Source organism: Mauremys reevesii, linkage group 7, assembly GCF_016161935.1.
Source record: "Mauremys reevesii isolate NIE-2019 linkage group 7, ASM1616193v1, whole genome shotgun sequence".
NCBI classification, from domain to species: Eukaryota; Metazoa; Chordata; order Testudines; family Geoemydidae; genus Mauremys; species Mauremys reevesii.
Genome location: NC_052629.1, coordinates 46344768 through 46370448, shown reverse-complemented (window position 1 = coordinate 46370448; position 25681 = coordinate 46344768). Strand labels below are relative to the sequence as shown.

The window sequence follows — 25681 nt, the reverse complement described above, 5'->3', positions numbered from 1 at the left end:
CATAGCTTATTTTGACACCTGATACCTGACCACATTCCAAAGTCAGTTATTCTATAATTTTTAATGAGACTTCTGGATTCTGCAAATATAACAAGTTACCAGCAACATAGAAAGCTATTTTTTCTTCTAATCCAGAAGACATTCTGATGCCCTTTACATAGGGGCTCTCACTCATATTTATTGCAAATGGCTCCATCACCAAAGCAAACAACAGAGGGAGATAATGGGGTACCCTGTCTCTCATCCCTACACAAATTGAAAGCTGGGGATTGATGACCATTAAGTAATGCAGTCAATTCAAGAATGAATATACAGGGATGTCAAGGCTGAATTCCCACTCTGGCGCTTTGAGTGCAGAAGGTGGGGGCCTGCAAGGATTCTAAAAATTAATATTGGCCACTCCAGGCTGGTATTAAACTCCCACGGTCACAGTTTCTCTCTGATGTTGGATGGATAGATGCTGCCACCACTCAAGTGCAAAAAAAACCCTTGGGACCCCAGAAGGCACACTTCAGAATTCCTTCCCTTGCGGGTACCCTCAAGCCCTTTCACCCCCTGTCCGAGCAAGAGCTGAGAAAGAAAAAAAGGAACTTTGCTGTTGCCCCCAGCTAATTAAACAACATATGCACAAACCTCTTAGGACACCAAAAATCCAATCCTGTTATTAAAAAAAAGGTAAGTTTTATTAAAAAACAAAAAGGAAGAATATACAACTTAGGCTTTTGCTAGATTTAAAAAACCCACTTACAAAAATTAAACATTAAGAATAACCTTCTTGAGGTCCAGCTTAAATGTTAGAAGCAGAATAAAAAGCATTTGGGATTAGCACAGAGGAGTCCACAAGCCAATAAGAAATAAACAGAAATAAACCTAATTGCGTCTTTCTAAACATTCCTGATCTACTTTCATCTCTGGGTTGTTAAATAAGTAGTTCTAGATATGATCTGATGATTTTCATATCTGGCCTTCAGCTTCTCACAGCATAACTGCTCCCTGTTCCTCTCTTTTCCTGGAGAACACCACCACCACAAAAGGAAGTTTTTTCCCCATTTTAAAAAGTTCTAGCCCTCCCATTGACTCTTTTGGTTAGGTGCCCACTCCTTTTCCTTTAACTATGCAGGGACTTTTTTTTTTAACCCTTTACAGGTAAAACAAGCAGAGAACAGCTACCAAGAGGGACTTTATAGCTAACTGGCTGGCTGGGTGTCCATAAAAGGGAGCTCCCCTTTCCACTCCACCCCCCATTTATCACAAGGGCCAATATGCCCCTACAAACCTGATTTCCAAAACCAAACCTTACCAAAATTTGTCTGAAATACTTCCACTCCAGCTGCTCAAAGGCTCTCTCAGCATGTGAAGAAAGCAGCACACAGGAAGAATTACTAAAATCAATATTAAAAATCAAATTCAGAGTTCTTCTGATATTACCAGATGATGCTTGCCTGCAACAAACCCAGATTGGTCCGGGTGAACATATTTGGGCAATATGGCAATCAGTTTGCTATCAATTTGGCACAAATTTTAGTATCCATGTTAATTAAAGAAATAGGGTTGTATGATACACAAGATCTCTTGGTAAGATCTCTTCTTTCTTTTGGAAGAACAATTTTTGCCTCTTTCAAAATACGGAAAAAGCTAGTAGAAGTTTCAGTAAGTCCCTTTTTATAGCTAGTGAGAAGGATGGCTGACTTACCCTGTTTCTTTTTTTACCTGTCTAAAAGCCTAATGTTTTTGTTTAGTATATCTGTTTACTCAGTCTTACCTGCTTGTAATAGGTTAATGTGCCCACTTATCTCGTTTATTTTCTTATGCACTCTTTTAGATCCTGTAGATTAATGTCTCCTTTCCAAAACAAAAATTTCTTTAACAAAACTCAAGAGCACTCCCTCTCTTTTTTTTCTTATTTTTTTTAAGGTAGGCTGCTTTATTTATAAGGATCCCCCTCATTACCATCTTTCCAGCATCCTAGAGGATACTTTTATTGATCCCTTCTCCTTATCATTTTCCTCTATACATTTCTGAAAGTTTTCTTTCAGCTCTTGAATTCTCAGGGGGCCAGACAACAAAGTTCTTTTCAAGTGCCAGATCCTTTGTTCTTCCACTGAATCCCAATCTTTTAATCTAATATATGCAGGGGCATGATCTAACCAAGTTATAACTCTCAGACTGGCTTTTTAGACTAAAATAAGCCCATGTCCTAGAAACAAAAGTCATATGAATCCTACAATAAGATCCATGAATAGCTAAATAATATATATAGTCCCTGACATCTGCATTCATCTCCCACCAGACTTCCACCAAATCCTCATTTTCTAAGTGATGCAACAAATTTGCACTTGCTTTTTCTGAATGCTCTGTGTGTATATTCAAACAAAGGTGGGGTTAAGCACCTCTTTAGTCCCCCCACCACCAAAATAATATCCCCTTCCTTAAAGTTTCCTAAGTCCCTAAAAAAATGATTAAAAAAAGAAGCTTGCCTTTGATTGGCACTATATACATTGGCTAAAGTGAGAAGTCTACCTTTTCAAGGACCCCTTAATTAAAATATATCTGAGTTGTGCTGAGATAATAAAAGGCAAAAGTTTACTAAGATTACTGCCACCCCTCTTCTATTAGGTTGCCCTTGAGACATACAAGGTAGTTGTGTCCATGCAGAAAGAGATGATTACTCACCCTGTGCAGTAACAGATTCTTTGAGATGTTTGCTCCACTTCAGGTGTAGGTGCATCCCAGAACCACTGATCAGACATTTTCTGTAGCCGTGTCCATCTGGACGCATGTGTGCAGTAGTCATCGCGCAGCGGTGTTGGTACCTCATCTAGTACGCATGCGGCCAGACCCCCTCTGTTCCTTCTCTAGCGTAGAGTCCTTACTGCGAACTCCAAAGTAGAGGGGAGAAGGGTCGTTAGTGGAGCACTCACAAGGAGAAACATCTCAAAGAACCTGTTACTGCACAGGGTGAGTAATCCTCTCTTCTTCTTCAAGTGATGTCCCTGTGAGTGCTCCATGTCAGGGGATTGTAAAGCAATGCCCCACTGTGGATAAAGGGGCTTCAGATTTGCTTGGGCAGTTGAAGAGAGCATGGTGAGGCCTATTACAGCATCTGATCTTGAGCTTTGAGTGACACTGAATTGTTCCTTAACATGTGCACTGAGGCCCAGGTAGCCCGTCTGCATATGTCTATTATCGGTATGTTGTTCAACACTACTATTGACGTTGCTATTGAGACTGTAGAGTGGGATTGATCCCTTCTAGGAGTTCGGTGTTATTCGTTCGATAACAGAGTTGGATACAGGTAGAGATCCATTTAGATAGTCTCTGTGTGGATATTTGTGCATCCCTTGAAGCATTCTGTTGTGGAAATAAAAAGCCTGGGGGGGCTTCCGGAAAGGCTTGGTTCTGTCTAAATAAAATGCTGTTGCTCGCCTGATGGCTAGCATATGTAAGAATCTCTTGTGAGTTCCCGTGTGGTTGGGGTTAAAACGTAGGGAGGTATATGGGTTGGTTTATATGGAAGGATGTTGATATTTTAGGTAAGAATTTCGAGTGTGGTCTCAACATGACCTTGTCTTTAAAGAATATGGTATAAGGGGGTCGTCAGCCATAAAGGCCCCTATCTCACTAACTTGTCAAGTGGAGGTGATTGCGACCAAGAATGCAACCTTTCAGGTGAAGTTTCTCCAGATTTGGGTGGAGAGTCCGGCCATTGTCCTGTAAGAGGAGATCCGCTCAAAGTGGAAGAGTTTGTGGGGTGCATACCACCATGCCCATCAGGTAAAGGTACCAGGTCTCTCTGGGCCACTGAGATTCTCAGTATGAAGTAGGCCTTGTCAACAAATAATTTGTGCATCACTTGCGGGATCAGTAGGTTCAGTGAGAATGTATACATGAGTGATATATCTCATATGATGAGAAACGCATCCATCTGTGATTGAGGTCCCAGTCCCACTCTTGAGCAGAAGAGTAGGCACTTAGGGTTTAGTGATGACTCAAATAGGTCGACAGGGGGAAGCCACATTGTTGAAATATTGACTGTAGACTCTGTTTATTTCTCATTGGCATTCCTCAGAGAAAATGTCTGCTTAGGGTATCCGCCATCATGTTCTGGCATCCTGGGAGATAACAGTCAGAGATATTTTCTTTGTTTTGTATCACCAGTTCCATGGCCTCAGTGCCTAGTGAGTGGGAGCAAGCTCCTCCTTGGCAATGGATATAGAACATACATGCTATGTTCTCGGTCATTAGCCAGACTGACTCGTTCTTCACCATCGGTAGGAAATGCCTGCAGGCATTGCATACTTAACATGGCTCTAGTAGATTGATATCTCTAGTAGATGGGGCTCCCCCAGCCCATCAGCATCCATTGTGATTATTGATGGTGGATCCTGCTGAAAGGAGATCCCAATGCACACATTCTCAGGTTTTGTCCGCCATTGGTGGTACTGTTAGTCTCTTATTTAGGCTGTTTACTGGGGATGTATGCTGAGCTCTGCCAGCTTTGTAGGCAGCCCATGTGTAGTCTTGTGTGCCTTACCAAAAATGTCATGGCCACCACGTTACCTAATAGTTGTAAGCAGGTTTGTGCCGATGTTTGAGGGCTGTTGTTGACTACTGAGATGAAGTTGTTCAGTGTCACAAATCTGTTCCTAGGTAGTGATGTTCTGTCCTGAGCGGAGCCAAGTTGTGCCCCAATGAAGTCCAGTTGTAGGGAACTAGGGTTGATTTTTGTTAATCTGTAACCCCGGGTTCTGCAACAGGGTAATGGTGTTTGCATCATATCTGTTGTTTCTCTTTGAGTCATACCTTTCAGTAGACAGTCATCTAGGACTAGGTACAGGAAGATCATTATCCCTTGTTTTCTTAAGTGTGCCACTACTACTTCAAGGGTTTTGGAAAAGACTCGGTGCGGTGGACAGGCCGAAAGGTAGTACTCTGTATTGGTAGTAATCACCCCCCACTATCAACCGCAGAAATAGTCTGAGCAGGGTGTATGGTGATATGAAAATATGCATCTTGCAGGTTGAGGGCTGAAAACCAGTCCCCCCTTTCTAGCACTGGTATTAGAATGGCCAGTGTGACTATCTTGAATCTTGAGTTTACACAAATTTGTTAAGCATTCTGAGATCTAAGATGGGTCTCTATCCACCATTTTTCTTCTGGGTCAGCAAGTAATGGAAGTAAAAATCCTTCTGTGTTGTGTGGGAACTTGCTCCACAATCTAAATGTAGGAGATGGTTTACTTCCTGTCTTAGGAAGTGCTCATGAAGAGGGTCCCTGAAGGAGGACTGGGGTGAGATTGGAGGGTGGAAGAGAAAGGGGATGGCACAGCCCGGTTTTACGATCTCCAGTACCCATTGATCCATTGTAACTGATGCCAAGACATGGTAAAATGGGTGAAGCTAATGGCCAAAGCACTGGTTGAAAGTTGGTACTGGCGCTGTATAGTGGGGAGGCCATTCAGACCCTCAACAAAATCTTTAAAACTGTTTAGCGAAAGACGGCTGCAATGCTGAGGCCTGACTTGAGGTGTTCTCAGTCTTTGTGGATGCTGTTTGTTTCTTTGAGGTTCATACTGTCATTGTTGTGGGCAATGATGTCTCTCTGTGCCTTTGATATGGTAGGTAGCATCGTCTTCTGGTAAGTGGTGTGTGTATATGCTTAGCGTATGTAGAGTTACTCGTGAGAACTTCGAGTGTAGAACTTCATCTGTTTTGTGGGAGAAGAGTTTTTTTGCTATCAAAAGGGAGGTCCTCAACTTTTACCTGGAGTTCTTTGGGAATAGCAGATGATTGGAGCCATGAGGCTCTGAGCAGCACCCTGACAGTGGCTGTTATTCTTGATGCTGTATCTGATATATCCATAGACGCTTGTAATGTCGTTCTGGTGACCAGCTGGCCTTCAGTTATTATGGCCTTGAACTGTGATCATTTCTCCTCTGGCAGGCTGTCAAAGTCTTGCAGTTTGCCACAATTGTCGTGATTTTATTTAGCTAGGAGAGCAGTGTAGTTGGTGACTCGAAATTGCAATGCTGCTGAGGAGTATACTTGGACTGAAAAGGTCAAGCCTTTTGCTGTCCCTGTCCTGAGGGGTGGACCTGTATTGAGGCTGTTTGCCATGTTGATTAGTGGCTTTGGCCACTTGAGAATTGGGTTGTGGGTGACAGAACAGGAAATCCATCCCATTGTCCCCCCTTTTGCATGTTGGTGGTATCATCACAAGTGTTTGCCAAATAGTCTCCGACAGTTCTATGATGACATCATTTATCGTGAGAGCTATCTTAGAGGATGAAGACATGTGGAGGATGTATAACAATTATACTGGTTTTCGTGCACCTCCTCCAGTGGGATATTTTGGTTGATGGCTACTCATTTAAATAGTTCTTAGAATTGTTTCAAGTCATCAGCCATGGTAGGGGGTGGTGGCATTACGGCTTCATCTGGGGATGACAATGAATTGTGTGCAGGTGATGTGACCTCTTGATCTGTGCCTTCTCTCCCTTCTTCTGCGTCCTCCACTACCTCTGAAGTCTCCTGGCTAGGGGATGGTGAGGGGGTGACCAGATTTTGCTCCTGGTTGGAGTCGTGGGTCTAGTATGAGCCCTATATGCTGCTCAAGGGTCCCAAGGGGTCCATTGCATCGGGAAGAGCATAGGTGAGAACATCCAAGGCTGCTCATATCAAGGCTGTACATCTTGTCTGTACTGGATTTTGGGTGTCAGTGGTCCCCAAGGTGGCCTCCGTTCAGTGAGTGAAGAGTGTTGAGACAAAGAGACTTTTGTCCTGATCATTGTCCTTATCGCTCAACATAGGCGGGGCAATAGGCAATGCTGTTTGCTGTATATTAGTACGCTCAGGTGAACCATTGGTGCCGAACAGGGGTGACCGAGCAGATTGCAATGTCTTTCTGTTGTAAAAATTGCTGCGGTACTGTCGGTTTCAGTACCGTTGGTATTGATGCCATTGATTTATATGGTACTGGTGTCTGTGCCAATGGCTTGTGTGTCGTCTTGATCAGAGTGGTCGGTGCCATCTTGGGTCTGTTTGGTGCTAACAGAGCATGAACAATGACGATGGCCTCAGCACTCTCTCTCTCACACCAGGTGGACAGTGCCGTTGCAGAGGAGGCACATTTGAGCCTCAACTACTCCCTGAGGTGGGGCTCAGCAGAGGTCCCGGTGCAGACAGTGCCGGAAGTGCCCAGTTCATCAAAGGTGCTCATTTGTGTGGAGGTCAACACCAAGGACAGCGACCTGGTTGGAGACCGCTTCTTTTTCTGTCTCTTTCCATCTGGAGGTTGTGGCTCTTTTCCTCATATTTTTGTAGGACTGGGTGCCCTCTGTAGTCAAGGCTGTGCCCAGGGAGTCACCCAAAGAAGAAATTTGCTGTCCCATGTCTGAGGTTGGCTGAAGTGATTTTTGCATTAGTATCAGTTTTAGGCATAGGTCTCTGTCACACCTGACTCTGGCTTTTAGGTTGCTACAGTGAGCGCACTTCTGAGGGTTGTGCAACTCCCCAGGGCAAAAGACACAGAGCAAGTGCGCATCGGAGACGGGCATGGCTTTGCAGCATGAGCTCTATCTCTTAAATTCTGGAAAACCAAATATTTTGTAGTGGGGATAGGTTTCACGCTACAGAAGAAGCTAACGAAGAAAAGATTATTTTTTTAAAACTTAGGCGCTAACTAGGTACTCTAATACTAACTATGCTATTTAACTACTAAACTCTACTATCTAATTTAATTTGTTAAGGACATTGGGACACCACCATGGAGCTCCACCTCAGGCTGAGCACGGTTGAGAAGGAAGGTGGGGGGGGAGGTCATACACGTGCTAGATGAGGTGCCAACGACACCGCAAGGCGACTCCTGTCCACGTGTGGCCCAGATGGACATTACTACCGAAAATCTCCAATTAAAGGCATCGGAAGGCACACACACTTAAAGTGGAGCACTCACAGGGACATCAAAGAAGAATCGGGTATTTATCATTTTTCCTCAAGGGTGTTTCCTTGAAATAGATATTAGGAAAATCCTTTTGTAGTAAGCAAAATACTCTTTTCCTTTTTATTGAATTGTTCATCCCCTTAACATTAACAGTCATGACATTACTAGACTTACCCCTGAATACTATGTCTGCACTCGGACAGAACATTATCCCTTGTTAAAAGCAGCCACATTACCTTACACCTTTACCTCTTCTTTAAATAAGACATGTTTAGACAGAGATCCCATCATACACACAAACATGTTAAACCGCACATATGTTGCTTTTCCTTTTTTTTTTTTTAATACTTATATTGCTGTACCCTGATGCTGAGTCTGATTTACCATAATTTTTTTAATTCTGAGCTCTATGTTTTTAATTAATATTTTTTTCTATTAAAACAGAATATTTAACATCTGTTTTTGTTCTTTTATCCCATTTCCCACATTGTTATACGATCCCCTCTAGCTGTAGGAACCCGAACTCTCCTTACTTCCTCCCTGGGTGTGTTAGTTATCTGCTGAAGGGTCTGCTTTTAATTCTTAAAATAAACAAATCTCATCTAATCTTATCAAATATCCATATAACATCAGGCATTATGAGATTATACCATCTTTCAGTTCACTTATTCTTAAAGCTGTCCACCACAGGTGACCCTTCTCTAATGATTCTCACAAACATTCTAAAATGTAGAACTTTAAAACCAAACTTTCTTCAATAGGGGAGATCTGCATCTCCTGCTACTTCATTATTAAATGTATTTATAATACTTAACATAACATCAATTTAATTATAATTTTATACCCACTAAGTATACTGTATCCACATAAAAGATCCAGGGTGCTACACAGCCCAGTCTCAATTTAACTATATCCCTTTATTCTTATAACTACGTGGATATAGCATACATAATTTATTGCAATGTTTACCCCATATACTAATCTTGTTCTTCTGGATCTAGACAGTTTCTTGGGCTCTCATGTCTGTCCTGTTGTCTTGATGATGCATCTTTTTGAGCCATTCTGGCTCTCTTTGATCACACTCATGTGCAGTGATTTCTTGGTCACTTTTTAGGACTGATGCCTTTGATCCTGTTCAGATTGTTCTTGAGCTGATTTGCCTACCCCATGTCCATGTCTGTTTCCCTTCTTTTGGGTCTGAGATAGATATATCTGTCCTTCCATTCAAAGGACTGTCTAAATGAGCATCCCCATTTGTATCTTAAATTGTTCTAAGAATTGTTGTCATCTGGTATAATTCTCTTTAGGAATTTAGGAAGAAACAATCAGTTGCACACATACAACATGGAAAATGACTGCCTAGGAAGGAGTACTGTGGAAAAGGATCTGGCATAGAATGATATGAGTCAGTGTAACACTGTTGCAAAAAAAGCAAACATCCTTCTGGGATGTATTAGCAGGAGTGTTGTAAGCAAGAAATGAGAAGTAATTCTTCTGCTGTACTCTGCGCTGATTAGGCCTCAACTGGAGTATTGTGTCCTGTTCTGAGTGCCACATTTCAGGAAGGATGTGGACAAATTGGAGAGAGAGTCCAGAGAAGAGCAACAAAAATTATTAAAGGTCTAGAAAACATGACCTATGCATGAAGATTGAAAATACTGGGTTTGTTTAGTCTCCAAAAGAGAACACAGAGGGGACATGATAACAGTTTTCAAGTACATAAAAGGTTGTTAAAAGGAGAGAGAGAAAGGAGAGGGAGAAAAATTGTTCTTAACCTCTGAGGATAGGACAAGAAGCAATGGGCTTAAATTGCACCAAGGGAAGTTTAGGTTGGACATTAAGAAAAACTTCCTGTCAGGTTGGTTAAGCACTGGAATAAATTGCCGAGGGAGGTTGCAGAATCTCCGTCATTGGAGATTTTTAAGAGCAGGTTAGACAAACACCTGTCTAGATGGTCTAGATAATACTTAGTCCTGCCATGAGTGCAAAGGACTGGACTAAATGACCTCTCAAGGTCCCTTCCCATCCTATGAATCTATGATCCTCCTGGGGGTAATTTGTCTTTAAAGTCCAGGAACTTAGAAAAATTCAAAAACTTGTATTTTGCCAGGAGCAAGTGGTAGTTGGAAATTCTAAATTGTAGACTTCCCCCCATAAGGCCTAAACATTTGGCCTCCTTATCTCGAGGGATGGCCTCTGGGTGGCATTGTTAAAACCTTTTTGCTGCTTGGAGGACTAGGGAGTTTGGGACAGGGTGGGAGAACAAGAATTCCACTCCCTTACTCAGGAGAAAGTTCCACATTTCTGTACTCTAAGGGGTAGGGGGACAGGTGGTTGCCATGCGTCATACAGTTCTTGCTGGTTCCAGTATGGCCTTGGTGACTAGGAGTGCTATTCGGCTAGATCCTGTAGGCTGTAAGATGTCAAGAACTTCTGTAATGAGATTTGGATCTCCTCTAAGGGCATTTGGAACTCTTATCCTACTTTCCAAAGCAGCTTTTGGAACTGTGTGCAGTTGTCGAGGCAAGAGCAACTGCCTCACAAGGCAAAGAAATTGAAATACCTGTTGCTATCAGTGGTTCTGGCAGATCCGGTTCACCTGCCTCCTCTTCAATGGCTCAGGAAGTTCTTATGGCCTTTTGGAAAAGAGGGATGGTAAGACTCCCTATTGGATTGCATACGTTCCAGACACTTTGCATATAGGTCCGATGGCCCCCAGTAAAGCCAACATGGGAGTCAAAAGTAGATTGTGATGGTCCCCAAGACACTGGGTATCATTGGTCTCAAAAGGGGTCAAGACAAGACTCATAGTAGGAGACTCTTAATCCCTTGCCTGGGCTCTACTCCCTTGGTGAAGGGGAAGATGGTTCCACTGGTATGTCCAACTCTTCCAATGATTAAAAGGTTGGGTCTGGTTCCACATGTGGTGACATTAGTACCAATGTCAGATAGCTGCAGCTGGTAGATGGAATGTGAGATGGGCTTCTCCTTTGTGTTTGAAACTCCCTGGTCACAGTCAGTACCAACAAGAGGGGAGATTGCAGGTCTGGAAGGATGAAGATATCCTCTGGAGTGATGTAGGATACTGAAGCCCTAAAAGGCTGTCTCTCGTCACCTAATGCCACTGGCGTCATCATGAAGGAACTCTTAACTAGCAGTTTTTTATGAGGCTGTGACAGTATCACTGGTGAAGGAGCCTCCAACCACAGTTATCACTGGAACCGCTGGTTCACAGTGCTTCATCTTCCAAAGCTCAGCTGGTACCATAGTGTCAATGACTATGTGGGGAGAGGTACTGAAGGAGCCTTGCTCCTATGCACCTTCTTATCAAGGAGACAAGACTTAGGACGACCTTGTGTTCCGGGTGCAAGGACTTATCCAACCTAAATGGGGTCGTAGAGGGATCCCTTCTCTTAAGGGATCTAGGAGGGGACCTATTTTTTATGCTTATGAGAATGCCCTTACCCTCCTGAGAAGGCCCAGCTGAAGGGTCGTTCACTCTAGTCATTCCCACTCTTGAATTGGACACCTAGCTATGAGGTGCACTCGTTGACGTATCAGACCAATGTACATGGGGAGAGGGGTCTGCCCAGCCTGAATTTACTGGGACCTCATGGTGCATTCCCATTAGGGTTTCCAAAGCCAGAGAGCTCTCACCTACCACGTTCAGCTGGGAAAGCTGTGTCAGATACTGCACTTAGCAGAGATATGAGCTTCCCCAAAGAAGTAGAAACAGCACCAGCGGCAGAAGACGAAATTCTTAAAGCCCAGAAGCCTGCAGACAACCTCAGTCTCACGCTGGGGGATCAGAGAATTCCCAGGGTGGTGATTCTAACTAAATACTAACAGCTATATCAACTTTAAAATAATTACAAGAAAATATATCTAAGATGATCAGGTCCGGACACCAGATATTCTGACTCAGGCCATGCAGCGGTAAAAAGGAACTGGAGAGGCATTGGTCTGTACCTCATCACAGAGCACAAGGAGAGCAACACCACAGGAGCAGACCAATGGATGCTACTTGCTAGAATTCTCTTGTCTCAAGCACATGAGTACCAACAGCAGAATACGCACAGGTATCAGCACTTGAAGTTGTTTCAGTTTAGGATATTGGGGGTAGTGAGTTTTTAAATACCTCATTTTTAAGATCTTTCCCTGTATAGAGCACTGTCAGTAGAGAAAGATAAACTAGAAACAAAGATGTGTGGAATCGACATGATTCTCGCTATTCCAGATATAAACAGTAGGGGGCAGTAGCAATAGACAACACTTCTGTTACTTCTCTCTCTCATCATTCATTCCCTGCTTGGTTCACCAGAGCCAAGGTTGATTCGCCTACCGGACTTTGTGCTAAGACAATCCTTTTCTCTCAATTGTTTGTGGAGGCAGTGGGTTATATGTTGCTTGAGTAGCCTGTTGGGTATTGTGTGAGGATTTATGGGAATTATGACTGTGTTAAATCTTGAAACTTACAGTATGTTTCTTTAGTTTTTCAAGAAGTGCCCAGAGCTATTTGTACTGGATATTTTAAAACTGACATACATGAGTTGGCGGTGTCAAGCACATGACCTATGGGCCAGAGCCATCTCATAAGCCACTTTCATCCAGCCTGCAGCTTACTGCAGTCTCCAACAGAATCTGGCCAGCAGCTGACTAATCTGCAATTAAAAGAAGCTAGAAGGAGAATGATTTGAGTGCAAAGAGCTGAGGAGGGAGCTTATGCTTGACTGGGCACAGGCAAATAAGCATCTTTTCCCTGTTGCCTAGCGCAGCAGCCAGAGAGCTATTGCCACACCACTGAGCCCTGTACAGTGAGGATCAAAGAGGTGGCATCTCTCCAAACCCCCCAGGACCACTCTTAGGGGACATCAAAGTAGACCTTGATATCACCATGCTGTGCATCATGGGATGCAGGGGAGTGGCTCTTTCTTCTGCACTGCTTCCTTCTCGTCCCTATTATTGCCACTACCAATCTCAGGGGACTAGTTCCTTCTCACCCCCAATCCACTCTTTGCTGTCACTTCTTCAGCTGAGCCCAATAGCACCAAGATCAAAAGGAAGTGGCTTATTTTCCTCCTCCTCCTGGTTTCTGACACCTCTGAAGGAGTAGGCCAAGATCAGAGAACTTCTCATGCTGCTTTTCAGGATAAGAAGAAAAGTGCCTAATGTGTGTTTTTGGGTTTCTTTTTTGGGGGAGGGGTGGGATGCAGGAGGGGAAGGAAGGGCAGCAAGGTATTTACAAAGTTGTGTGCACATACATATGCAATAAGGAGCAGATCAAGAGGAGAGGGAATGCATGAGGGTAAGTTCACATATAGAGGGAAAGAGGTTACATAACGCATTCACTTTTTAAAATGTGCTTAATTGTCTTTACATGCAATATTTAACTTTGTTAGCTGAACAGAAAATTTCTGCAGTCAGACAAAACATCTCCAGACAGCCAAAATTGTACTTCGGCCCATGGACCAGACTGAAACATTAAATCAACACTCAGATAATAGTTTGATATACACCTCTACCTCGATATAACGCTGTCCTCAGGAGCCAAAAAATCTTACTGCGTTATAGGTGAAACCGCGTTATATCGAACTTGATTTGATCCACCAGATCACGCAGCCCCACCCCCCATAATGCTGCTTTACCGCGTTATATCAGAATTTGTGTTATATCGGGTGGCCTTATAACGGAGTAGAGGTGTATTCCAAGGGTATGTGAACTCATACCAAATTTACAGCAAAACCTTTGAAGCAGGTTTTTTTTTGTTTGTTTTTTTTAAAACACATGTATAGTATTAAACTCTTGGCACTTCACAAAATAAAAACAAATCTAGTAGAAAATATACTAATCAGACATATTAACAGATCAAGCTTTTTTCCCCACAAACCCAGTTTAACAGTCCATTAACCAATCCTGCCTCCTCAAATACCTTCAGGGAGAGGTGGGATTTGCAGAATGACTGTAATGTTAACAAATCCAGACTGTCAAATCCAGAAGTCAAGTGGCCTTCACAAAGTCGTCCTATCAACGGCGCCCTCTTGTTCAAATGAAGGAGGGGGGGGGGGGGTCCTAGCTCAAATGCTTCCAGTGCTCGCCACTCAAACAATATTGTGCTGGACATCGTGTATCACCTCAGTCTACTTTGCTGGTTTGTAGTTTTTGTGATATTGCTAAATGTGTTAATAAAACTGAAAACCACATTACAGATTCAAAAAAATCTTTCCTCAGTGAGTTTCTCTCCCGTGTGCACAGGGCTTTCCTCATAGTAATAACTATCTGATATAAAGGAAGTTGGACTCTGCCAAACTATAAAGTTAAATTGGAAACTCTAAATAGTAACTAACCGATAGATCAGAGAACTATGCTACAAAAAACTTGACATTAGTTAGGCTGCTACTGTGAGGAGACCACCATCATGCTGACCAATATTGCCTCATTGTTTGCTTGTACTCGCTCATTTGTCTGTATCAGTTTTTATCCTGTTATCTTATAGATTAGAAGCTCTTTGGGATAGGGACTGTCGTTCTGTTCTGTGTTTGTATAGCAGCTACCACAGTGGGGTCCTAGTCCATGATGAGGGTTTCTAGACACTATGGTAATAGAAATAATACTAATACTACTACTTGGGAGAATGGGCAGGAAAGAGCATACTCACTAAAGTACACTCCCCTCCAGAGCCTAGAACGGAATCCAAGATTCGCAAGTCTGACTGTTCCTCTGCTGTCAACAAAGATTTCCAAAAACACAAAAATGTATCATTCCTCTCTAGTAAGTAATTATGAACACACAAGATGTCTGGCAGCGATCCCACGAACCTGGCTAACTTCCTCCACTAAAGCTTAGTTGTCTCCTTATTCAGTTCAGCCATCTTTCTAACTAAACAACTCTATTTCACCAACTTAATTGAATCCTATATTCTTGATCCCAGATACCTTTTTGCTATTTTTGCATCACTCCCCAGACGACTCCTCCTGCCTCCACTCATTGGGGCACAGGATTTAGCTGTCAGTATAAGTTACGTCACTCAGAGATGTGAATAAGCCACCCCTGAGCAACGCAAGTTATACCAGCGTAAGCACCTGTGTGGACAGCGCTATGTTGGCGGTAGAAGCTACCACCACTGGCAGGGGCAAGAGTAATTAAGTGGATGGGAGAGCTCTCTCTTGTCAAGCTGTAAGCTCTGTACTGCAGCCATAGCCTATGATCAGGATGCTCACAGCTGGCGACTAATCGTATGTTCCTTATGTTCTGAGTATCTAACTTGAAACCCTCGGATCTGTTTTACAGAAGTGCTGAGCACTAACAATGCAACTGAAGTCAATGGGATATGCGTTTTTAACATTTAAAGTGCTATACAATGCTATATACTCTGAAAAATCAGGTCCTAGGTGTCTCAAATTCAGCAACCAAAATGACTGGACTCTTTTGACTTTAATTTCTCTATGCTTCAAATCCCCATCTGTAAAATGGGGATAGCAGCAGCCCCCCACCTCACAGGAATGCTGTGAAAATAAATGCACTAGAATTTATGAAGCAGTCAGATACTACTGTGATGAGCAACACAGAAAAAAGCCCATGAGAAAATTAACAATTCTTGTCAGAACAGGGTTTGAACCGTATGCAGGAAATAAGATGTGGTGCCATACACTGAACCATGAAAAGATGACAAAATTTTAAATATCCGTTCATTAAGTCAGCACCACTGATTCTATGCACTGAAGAGTCCTGGGTGAAAAAATGGTATGTGATCATGCAATTAAAGACTAGTGTAATGCATATGCATAAAAAGGCTGAATTAAGACTGCACACACAACCTTAATTCTGGCATTTCCTAATGTGGGTGGTTGACTTAGGCCTGGTCTACACTATGCGTTTAAACCGAATTTAGCAGCGTTAAACCGATTTAACCCTGCACCCGTCCACACAACGAAGCCCTTTATATCGATATAAAGGGCTCTTTAAACCATTTCTGTACTCCTCCCCGACGAGAGGAGTAGCGCTCAAATCGGTATTTCCATGTCGGATTAGGGTTAGTGTGGCCGCAAATCGACGGTATTGGCCTCCGGGCGGTATCCCACAGTGCACCATTGTGACCGCTCTGGAAAGCAATCTGAACTCGGATGCACTGGCCAGGTAGACAGGAAAAGCCCCGCAAACTTTTGAATTTTATTTCCCGTTTGCGCAGAGTGGAGCTCTGATCAGCATGGGTGGCGATGCAGTCCCAAATCCAAAAAGAGCTCCAGCACAGACCGTATGGGAGATACTGGATCTGATCGCTGTATGGAGAGACAAATCTGTTCTATCAGAGCTCCATTACAGAAGACGAAACACCAAAGCATTTGAAAAAATCTCCAGGCTATGATACAGAGTCCACAGCACAGTGCTGTGTGACAAGCGTAACGGAAAGCCAAAGAATCAAATGGACGCCCATGGAGAGAGGGAGGGGGTACTGAGGACTCCAGCTATCCCACAGTCCCCACAGTCTCCAAAAAGCATTTGCATTCTTGGCTGAGCTCCCAATGCCTGAAGGGTCAAAAACATTTTCCCGGGTGTTTCAGGGTATATGTCGTCAATTTACACCCTCCCCCCGGAAAGAAAAGGGAAAAAAAAAAGTCTCTCGCCTTTTTTCAATGTCACCCTATGTCTACTGCATGCTGCTGGTAGACGGGGTGCTGCAGCGCTGAACATCAGCATCTCCTTCCTGGTGGCAGACGGTACAATGTGACTGCTATCCATCATCAGCAGCAGCCCGTGAGTGCTCCTGGCTGGCCTCGGTGAGGTCGGCCGGCGGCGCCTGGGTAAAAATGGGAATGACTCCCAGTCATTCCCGGCAGATGGTACAAAACGGCTGGTAACCGTCCTCATCATAGCAACTGGAGGCTGAGCTCTATCAGCCCCGCCCCTTTCATGTCTAAAGAAACGATTCTGTACTGCCTGGACTATCATAGCAGCTGGAGGCTTCCTCCCCCTCATTTTATCTCACTAAAGAGTCAGTGTTTCTTATTCCTGCATTCTTTATTACTTCATCACACAAATGGGGGGACACTGCCACGGTAGCCCAGGAGGGTTGGGGGAGGAGGGAAACAACGGGTGGGGTTGTTGCAGGGGCACCCCCTAGAATGGCATGCAGCTCATCATTTCTGCGGGATCTCTGGGGCTCTGACACGGAGCGGCTGTGCTCTCTGGTTCTCTAGTACACTTGCCCCATATTCTAGGCAGGACTGACTATTTTTAGACAAAACAAAGAAGGGAATGACCTGGGGAGTCATTCCCATTTTTGTCCATGCGCCCCCGGCTGACCTCAGTGAGGCCAGCCAGGAGCACCCATGACAGCAGCAGACGGTACAAAACGACTGATAACCGTCATCTCATCGCCAATTTACAATGGCAGACGGTGCAATAGGGATGGAAACCGTCTCTGCTACCTTGCAAAGGCAAATGAATGCTGCTGTGTAGTACTGCAGTACCGCGTCTGTCAGCAGTATCCAGTACACATACGGTGACAGTGACAAAGCAAAACAGGCTCCATGGTTGCCATGCTATGGCATCTGCCAGGGCAATCCAGGGAAAAAGGGTGCGAAATGATTGTCTGCCGTTGCTTTCACGGAGGACGGATTGAGTGACGACATTTACCCAGAATCACGCGCAACTCTGTTTTTGCATTGGGATCTCAACCCAGAATTCCAATGGGCGGGGGAGACTGCGGGAACTATGGGATAGCTACCCACAGTGCAACACTCCGGAAATTGACGCTAGCCTTGGTACACGGACGCACACCGCCGAATTAATGTGCTTAATGTGGTCGCGTGCACTTGACTTTATACAATCTGTTTTACAAAACCGGTGTATGTAAAATTGGAATAATCCCGTAGTGTAGACATACCCTTAGTAGTTGTGTGTGTAACAACAACTATGGCAAGGTCTGAGAAGAGGTTGCACTCTTCTTGCAAAGCATGAAAGCATCTAGCTGGCCATCACTGCTATCTGGTCATTCAGAAGCAAACCTAGATTTAACACAGCCATGTTCTGGATTTAATTTGCAAATGGCAGATACTTCCTTAATAGGGCTGCTGATGCATTTCACAAGCTCTTCCCATTACTCCCCCACTCTAATGTTCTGTCTGGCTTGAGTCAGGGCCAGCTAACCCTCCTCTTGACTCACTTTTAAAATTCTCTAAATTACTTTAAAATTTTTCTCAAATTTGGATCATCTATGGAGGAGAATGGGAAGACAGTTTGGCCTTTTTAGGGAATTCTTTAAGTCCCAAGATAAAATTATTGCTGGAGCAGCACTCTCCCCGCTTGCCCTCAGACTGTGGCTCAGGTGTGCTAAAAGGAGCAATGTTTGATCACCCCCCCCCCCCAACCACACACAACCTTTGGAGTTAGGGTGGTTATATCACTCTGCAGCCTTCAGTAAGAGGAGCACAAAATTGCCAGATGATGGGTAGGTCAAGTTCCCAACAAGCTTCTAGAGCAGTCGTCCCCAACGCGGTGCCCGCCGGCGCAATGGCACCCACCGGGGCATCTATGTGCGCCTGTGTACTGGCCAGCAGACAAGCATCTGCCAAAATACCACCGAAAAGCAACATCACCAAGAGGCGCCGCTGCCAAAAAGTCGCTGATTTTCAGCAGCATTTTGGCAGCGATGCCTCTTGACGTTGCCGCTTCTCCGCAGCATTTCGGCTGCGTCGTCCAGCGCCCGCCACCCAGAAAAGGTTGGGAACCACCGTTCTAGAGCTCTCCCCTGAGCAAAATAATAGCAGTTCAGACAGGCAAGATATATACTGCTTCTCTGGATCATGGTCAAAGGAAGCCCTCCTTCTAAACAGTCCTGAACCAGGGACTGTGAACTCCAATTATTTCTTCCTTTATGGATCAAGCTTGCAATTCCCAATCAAGGAGAATGAGAAATCATTAAAAATTTTCCCCATCCACCCTAAACCTCCAAAGGCAAGGAGAGGTCAAAGGAAAATAACCACGTTAAAGACAAAAAGGCCCTAAAGAGAAAGAAAAGCTCTCTAAAATAGTGGTTCTCAAACTTTAGTAACCTGAGGACCCCCATTTCCATTTAAAATTTTGCCGCAGACCCTCAAGCCCTCCCTGCTCAGCCCCAGGTACCACCCCCACTCCACCCCTTCCCCCCCTTTTCCTGCCCCTGCTCCACCCTTAACTCCTCTTCCCACCCCCCCTCACGAGCACCCCCATCCTCTCTCCTCCCCCCAGCATGCAGGAGGTGCTGGGAGGGAGGGAAGGATTTGATCAGCAGGGCCCGTGGACCCCTTGGAGTTCCTTGCAGACCCCCAGGGATCCATGGACCCCTGTTTAAGAAATGCTGCTCTAAAAGAATCTTGGAGGGGGTAAAAAACCAAAATACTTAAACTCTGAATACCTAAACTAGAAGTTAACTGGTGTGGAGGAAAATTCTCCTTTTGCAGAAAGAAAGCAAGAGAGAAAGAAAATAGAAGGGCAACTTCACCTTTGTCAGTCAAGCCTTCCTTCTCAGACTCATCAACTGACTACAGATCCAGAAAAACATAAGTCAATGAAAACAAAAATGTTTATGAAGAATGGAAGAAAGAAGGCCCCTTCCTGCTTCTCAGCTAACTCAACAAGACCAAGCCAAAGCTGAAAAATCTCCAATGAGAAGACAACAAGGAATCTGGTGACACCTTAAAGACTAACAGATTTATTTGGGCATAAGCTTTCGTGGGTAAAAAACCCACTTCTTCAGATGCACGGAGTCTCCTCTGTCAGTCTTTAAGTTGCCACCAGACTCCTCATTGTTTTTGTGGATACAGACTAACATGGCTACCCCTCTGATACTCGGTCCAATGAGAAGCTGCTCCCATAACACCTATTTGGATCACATACTTTAGAGAGTGCTAGCAGACCTAAAATTGCTTCTACACCACACAGAGGACTCAGGAGTCAGATTAAAAAAAAGTGTCTCAGACAAACATTTCAGTTAAACTCAACAAGAAATACTGTGTCCTTCCCCATCCTCCCTTTTACAATGTGATTAAGGCTGCATGCAAGAGCACAAAGAAATCGAAGCACGTACACAGGCAGATTAAAAATTTCAACACTCTACCAAAGGACAAAAAAATACTGTTATTTCACCCAAGATGTATTTGCAGTTCTACTGGACAAGGATACTAATGCCCAAAAAGGAAGAGTTCCTGCTCAAGGAACCCACTGACACAAAAATGGAATTCTCCTGAAGAAGGAACATCAATATGGCAGCTTTTGCACTCAGCATCAATTTTTTTGTTTTACTTGGGCCATCCTAACTAGAACAGACAAACTGGGCCAAGTGAAAGCCATACATTGCCAAGGCATCAAGCCCACCCTAAACGATTTCTTTATGTGCTCGTTTCAGGATAGAAGCTTCCCTGGACTTGGTACGTTTAACTATCTGCTCCATGGCCTCCAGTATAATGATCCAATGACAATTATGGCTCCAGAAAACTAACTAACTGTCATGCTAGGCCACTCATGACATCCACAAAGTACTCGGGCTAGAGAGGAGGGCATAGGGGAATTAGTTTGGTGAACACATGCACAAAACAATGGCCAAAGCCAAGAATGAAAGAAAACCATACAATCATCTAGCCAAGTCAAAACTACTAATTTTCTAAATGCCAAAAACTTAACACTGGGCAAAACGAAAAGGTCTTCCTTTAACCAGGGAGGCATGAAACTCAAGGCAGGGGTAATCTGGAAATACATCCAGCTTCAAGCATTCCCTACAACTACAGGACACTTACCTTCAAGGAGATTACCTGATCTGTGGGAAGGAGGAGTTGGCTTTAGAGAGATTTTACCCCATGCAGAATTCCCCATTTAAGTTGCTTCATCTTGACTAGGTTGCTGGTCCTTGGGTGCATATGCACTTCCCAAGATGTTACAAGCCTTGAACTTTAAGACTGGAATCTACAAGTTCCAGCAACTGCTTAACAGAGCACGTTATGAAGAGGTAGCTGATTTAGAACCACGTGAATGCCTCCTGAATACTGTATAAAGAATGGTTTTACCTCAACCCTCATCTATCCCAGACTGAGCTAAGTCCCTGAGGGAGGTTCCTCCATGTAGATCTGACAGGAGGCCTAAAGGAACAGGTTTGCCCTCTCCCTTACCAGACGTTGGAAAGTGGGACAGGCCTCCTGCACCCAGTGTTTATAATATTTTGAGCTTTTTTAATCTTTTGTGAATAATAAAGCCAGACCTGAAGAAAGTGACAGGGACTAAATGCTTGTTAGGAGGTTTATTCTACTTTCCCTGGCTGATGAGCTTGCCCACTGACTTATACACAGACAAAACAAGGGAAAAACATAAGGATTTCCCACCTCATCAATACTGAGATAATAGAGCATGCCCCATCAACACAAAGGTTTTATAGAACATATTCATTATGGTTCCACAGACGAATGGAGATTTGGAGGCCATCTTAGATCACAGATCATTCAACAATTTCACCGTGAGACTGAAGTTCCAGATGGAGACACTAAAATCACTATCATATCATGGCTAAGCATCCCCAAGATTCATGGTATTGATACGCTTGTTGGAGTTCTCCTTTCACATTCCAGTCTGAGAAGTTACAGGAGATTTCTACACTTCTATTACCGTGGAAAACATTTTCAATACAAGATTCTCCCAATTAGGCTCAACTTGGGTCTTTAGGAAAATCCTGGATGTGCTAGCAACTTCTCTGAGGAAGACTGGAATCCATGTCTGTCCCTCTTTTAGATGACCTCATCACAGCCTAGGACTACCCAGGACCTGTCAGCAACAAGAATAGCTTCCTAAGTAAACAGGGTGAAAAAGCCATCTTTATCCCTCTCAGCTGTTTCAGCATCTGAGGCCTGGTCTACACTAGGAGTTTATGTCGAATTTAGCAGCGTTAATTCAACTTAACCGTGCACCCGTCCACACCAGGAAGCTAATTAGTTCGACCTAGAGGGCTCTTTAGTTCGAATACTGTACTCCTCCCCGACGAGGGGAGTAGCGCTAAATTCGACATGGCTATGTCGAATTAGGCTATGTGTGGACAGAAATCAACCTTAGTAGCTCCGGGAGCAATCCCACAGTGCACCACTCTGTTGACGCTCTGGACAGCAGTCCGAGCTTGGATGTTCTGACCAGCCACACAGGAAATGCCCAGGGAAAATTTGACACGCTCCGGCGCCTTGTGGATGTTCTGCAGGACCGCAGGCAGGAGGACAGAGCCCCCCTGCACTGCATCTGCAACCGCCCTCCCCCGCCACAAAGTCCCAAACCCCCCTCACCCAAAGTAACAAGAAGGAGGGGCGGCAGGGGCCGTGAAAACTGTCACTGCACCCCTGCAGAGTGCACAAATACAAGAAGGCTCTCATTCCCTAAATGTTGAGAAGTCCTTCCCTTCCTGGCTCACTGAAGCCCCAATCCCAGTTTCATCCCCTAACTGTGTAGTTGATTATTAAAAGTAGTTTGCTGTTAATTACTATTTCCGTCAAGTTTTTCTACAGAAGACTGTCTGTGAAGGGGGGTTGGAGGGAAGGGGGTTGTTAATTGCATAGGACAGTCACCTTTACCAGGGTACAGACACAGGGGCAGGATCAACAGCAGGTCACACACACAGTGCAGTCAGTAGGCACCCTGGTCGGTCTGGGAGGTGTTTTCCATGTTCTGTGTGGGCGGGGGGTACGTGACTTTGTGGCATGGGAGGGCGGTTACAGAACTTATGCAGCGGTCCTTGTCCCGGACCACAGAGCCACGCAGCAGAGGAAATCTGTAACCGTCCTCCCCCGCCACAAGGTCACGTAGCCGCCGCACACAGAGTCCCGAAAAGGAGGGATGGCAGGCTCCATTGAAACAACCAGTCCAGCACTGCAGACCGCTCTAGGAGCAGGAGCCTATCATTCTTCGAGTGTAGAAGCGGTGTTAACATCACTGCACACCCTACCCACCACAGTCTGCATCCCTGTTTCAACCTTTTAACGCAAATTCATTAATAAAGAAAACATTATTAACAATGTTCCAATAACTTTATTTTTAAAAGTGTGTTGGAAGGGGGGAAACATGGTGAACGGGGTATATAACCGCAGAAGAAAGTCAACAGTAACTGAACCAGGGGCAGGTTCAGCTTCTCTGTAAAGAAACTGAACAGTCACAGGTTACCCTGCTCCCTGAGGAACCTAGCTTTCAAAGCCTCCCGGATGCACAGCGCTTCCCACTGGGCTCTTCTAATTGCACGGCTGTCTGGCTGAGCGTAATCAGCAGCCAGGCGATTTGCCTCAACCTCCCATCCCGCCATAAAGGTCTCCCCATTGCTCTCACAGAGATTGTGGAGCACACAGCAAGCTGCAATAAAAATAGGGATATTGGTTTCGCTGAGATCCGAGCAAGTCAGTAAGCTCCTCCATCTCCCCTTGAGACGTCCGAAAGCACGTTGAATTATGACAGTTACCCAAGACCACCCTCGACATATTTTTCCCCCAGCATGCATTGTGGGGAAATCCCAGAATTCAAATGGGCAGTGGGGACTGCGGGAACTGTGGGATAGCTTCCCACAGTGCACCGCTTCCAATGTCGATGCTTGCCCCGTTAGTGTGGACTCACAACGTCGAATTAGTGTCCTTAGTGTGGACACAAATTTGACTTTGTACGGTCGATTCCACAAATTCGAATTAAGTTAAATCGAACTAATCTGGTAGTGTAGACATACCCTGAGTGTCACTCCAGATACCCAGAAGAATATAGTTCTCACCTCAGAGAAGAGGCAACTGACTATTTTATCACTGATTCAATGCATCTACACCAGGGGTCGGCAACCTTTCAGAAGTGGTGTGCCGAATCTTCATTTACTCACTCTAATTTAAGGTTTCACGTGCTAGTAATACATTTTAACATTTTTAGAAGGTCTCTTTCTATAAGTCTATAATATATAACTAAACTATTGTTGTATGTAAAGTAAATAAGGCTTTTAAAATGTTTAAGAAGCTTCATTTAAAATTAAATTAAAACGCAGAGCCCTCGGACCGGTGGCCAGGACCCAGGCAGTGTGAGTGCCACTGAAAACCAGCTTGCATGCCGCCTCCAGCACCCCTGCCATAGGTTGCCTATCCCTGGTCTATACTCACCTGTCATCTCTCTAGACCTTGACGCAACTCCTAGGTATGCTGCTATTTCCATTAGAATTACACTGCCTCCTCAGCCCTCCTTAGTCACGAACTCTGGGATGGAAGTTGTTAACCCAACTCCAATCTCCCTGCACCCGTGCAACATGGAGCTACTAGGTTAATTAACACAAACTGCTTTGACTGTGAGAGGTGTTATCAGTTTTATTATAATCACTACGAGATACTAAATTTACCATGGTCTGCATCACCTCAAAAATTAAATAAAAATGAGTGACTAGTATCATGGAATTCCCATCTTTTCACATGAGCTTGCTCAAGCAGCGGAGTCAAGACTGACGGACAAGAAAACAACTAACGTCCAACATCAAGGTAATTACAATGAAATTAAACAATTTCCTAGTAACATTCTGTGTTTAACAGCTTTAAAATGACACTGTTCAAATATCTTACCAATGCAGGCCATTGAATTTGTTTGATCTTTGATCCCTGAGTCTGGCTAGGGTCCTTTCTTTTTGCCCAGACCAGCTGGTACTCCACCAAGAAGGCTGCAAAATCTTCATAAACCTTAACCCACTCTCGTTTTTCCCATTCAAGGTCATCAAATTCCACATATACCTGGGGAAATTAGATAACACAAAACAAAATATTTATTATTTTATATATAAACAATTGCATTTTGTACAGCATAGATTATAAAATTAAATACAAGAATTTCAGTAAATTAATCTGAAATACCTGCTCAATCTCAATGAAAATCACCACACCACAGTCCAGCTACCTCAGGGGGAGCTTCTGCCAGTGCCAGAGACCAGTCCCTGTCCTGGAGTGCCCCACCGCACTTAGATCTTTCAAGTGGGTCAGCCTGGCCATATCTCCCTGTCTGAGAGGAGGGTACAGAGAGGCCAGGCACTACAGCTATCTAAGGGTCCCTACTAGTGTACCTTCAAATCATTTTCCAATTTTTTTGTTGTTGTACGTATTTGCCCTTGTCCATCTGCCAATCGCCCATGGCTCCGATGCGCACCAGCACAAATCTAGATGCCATATCCACACCCTCTGCCACCTCTTTCTGACCTCTGGTGACACTGCCACATTCCCCACCATGTCTGCCCTTCTTCTGCCTCTGTTCGTAACCTCATACCCATCCTCCTTCATCCTTGCATTTCTCTTGCTGTTTCTGAAATGTTTATTACCATTTCTTTAAAAAACCCTCTAATTTATGACTTCATATCTTGCTCCCACCAAGCCCTGGCTCTCAAAGAGACCTGGATCCCTTTGTCTGATATTGCCTCTGCAGCTGCCCGCTCTTACAAAGCGCCTCCTTCTCTCATACTCCATGCCCTGGATCAGACTGTGGTGGGAGTGTGGAACTTCTCTCCAATTTGTGCTGTTTCCAACCCCTCCCATTCCACCTCCTTCCCACTCTCTTCTGAACAGCACTACATCCTATTCTTCCCGCTCCATCTTGTCGTCATCTACTATCCACCCAATTCCTGCCCATCAGCTGTCCTCTCTGATTTCAACTCCCCGATCTCTCAGTTCATCTCCTCACAACCTCCCACAATCAGCCTGAGTAGCTTCAACTCCCATGTTGATGACCCATCTTACCCCTTAGC

At 44.4% G+C, this 25681-nt stretch overlaps 1 protein-coding gene across 16 annotated transcripts in view; it reads right to left on the bottom strand.

The window, feature by feature from the left end:
* JMJD1C (jumonji domain containing 1C) overlaps window positions 1–25681 on the bottom strand; it is a 332141-nt gene that overhangs the window by 213949 nt on the left and 92511 nt on the right. For all 16 annotated transcript variants that reach the window (XR_005583114.1, XR_005583113.1, XM_039482607.1 and 13 more), the window contains exon 2: window positions 24516–24680. Coding sequence is in view for 8 of the 16 variants with exons in the window: in XM_039482607.1 (XP_039338541.1) it covers window positions 24516–24680 (165 nt within the window). In the remaining 8 variants the exon portion in view is untranslated. The remainder of the gene's footprint in view (window positions 1–24515; window positions 24681–25681) is intronic.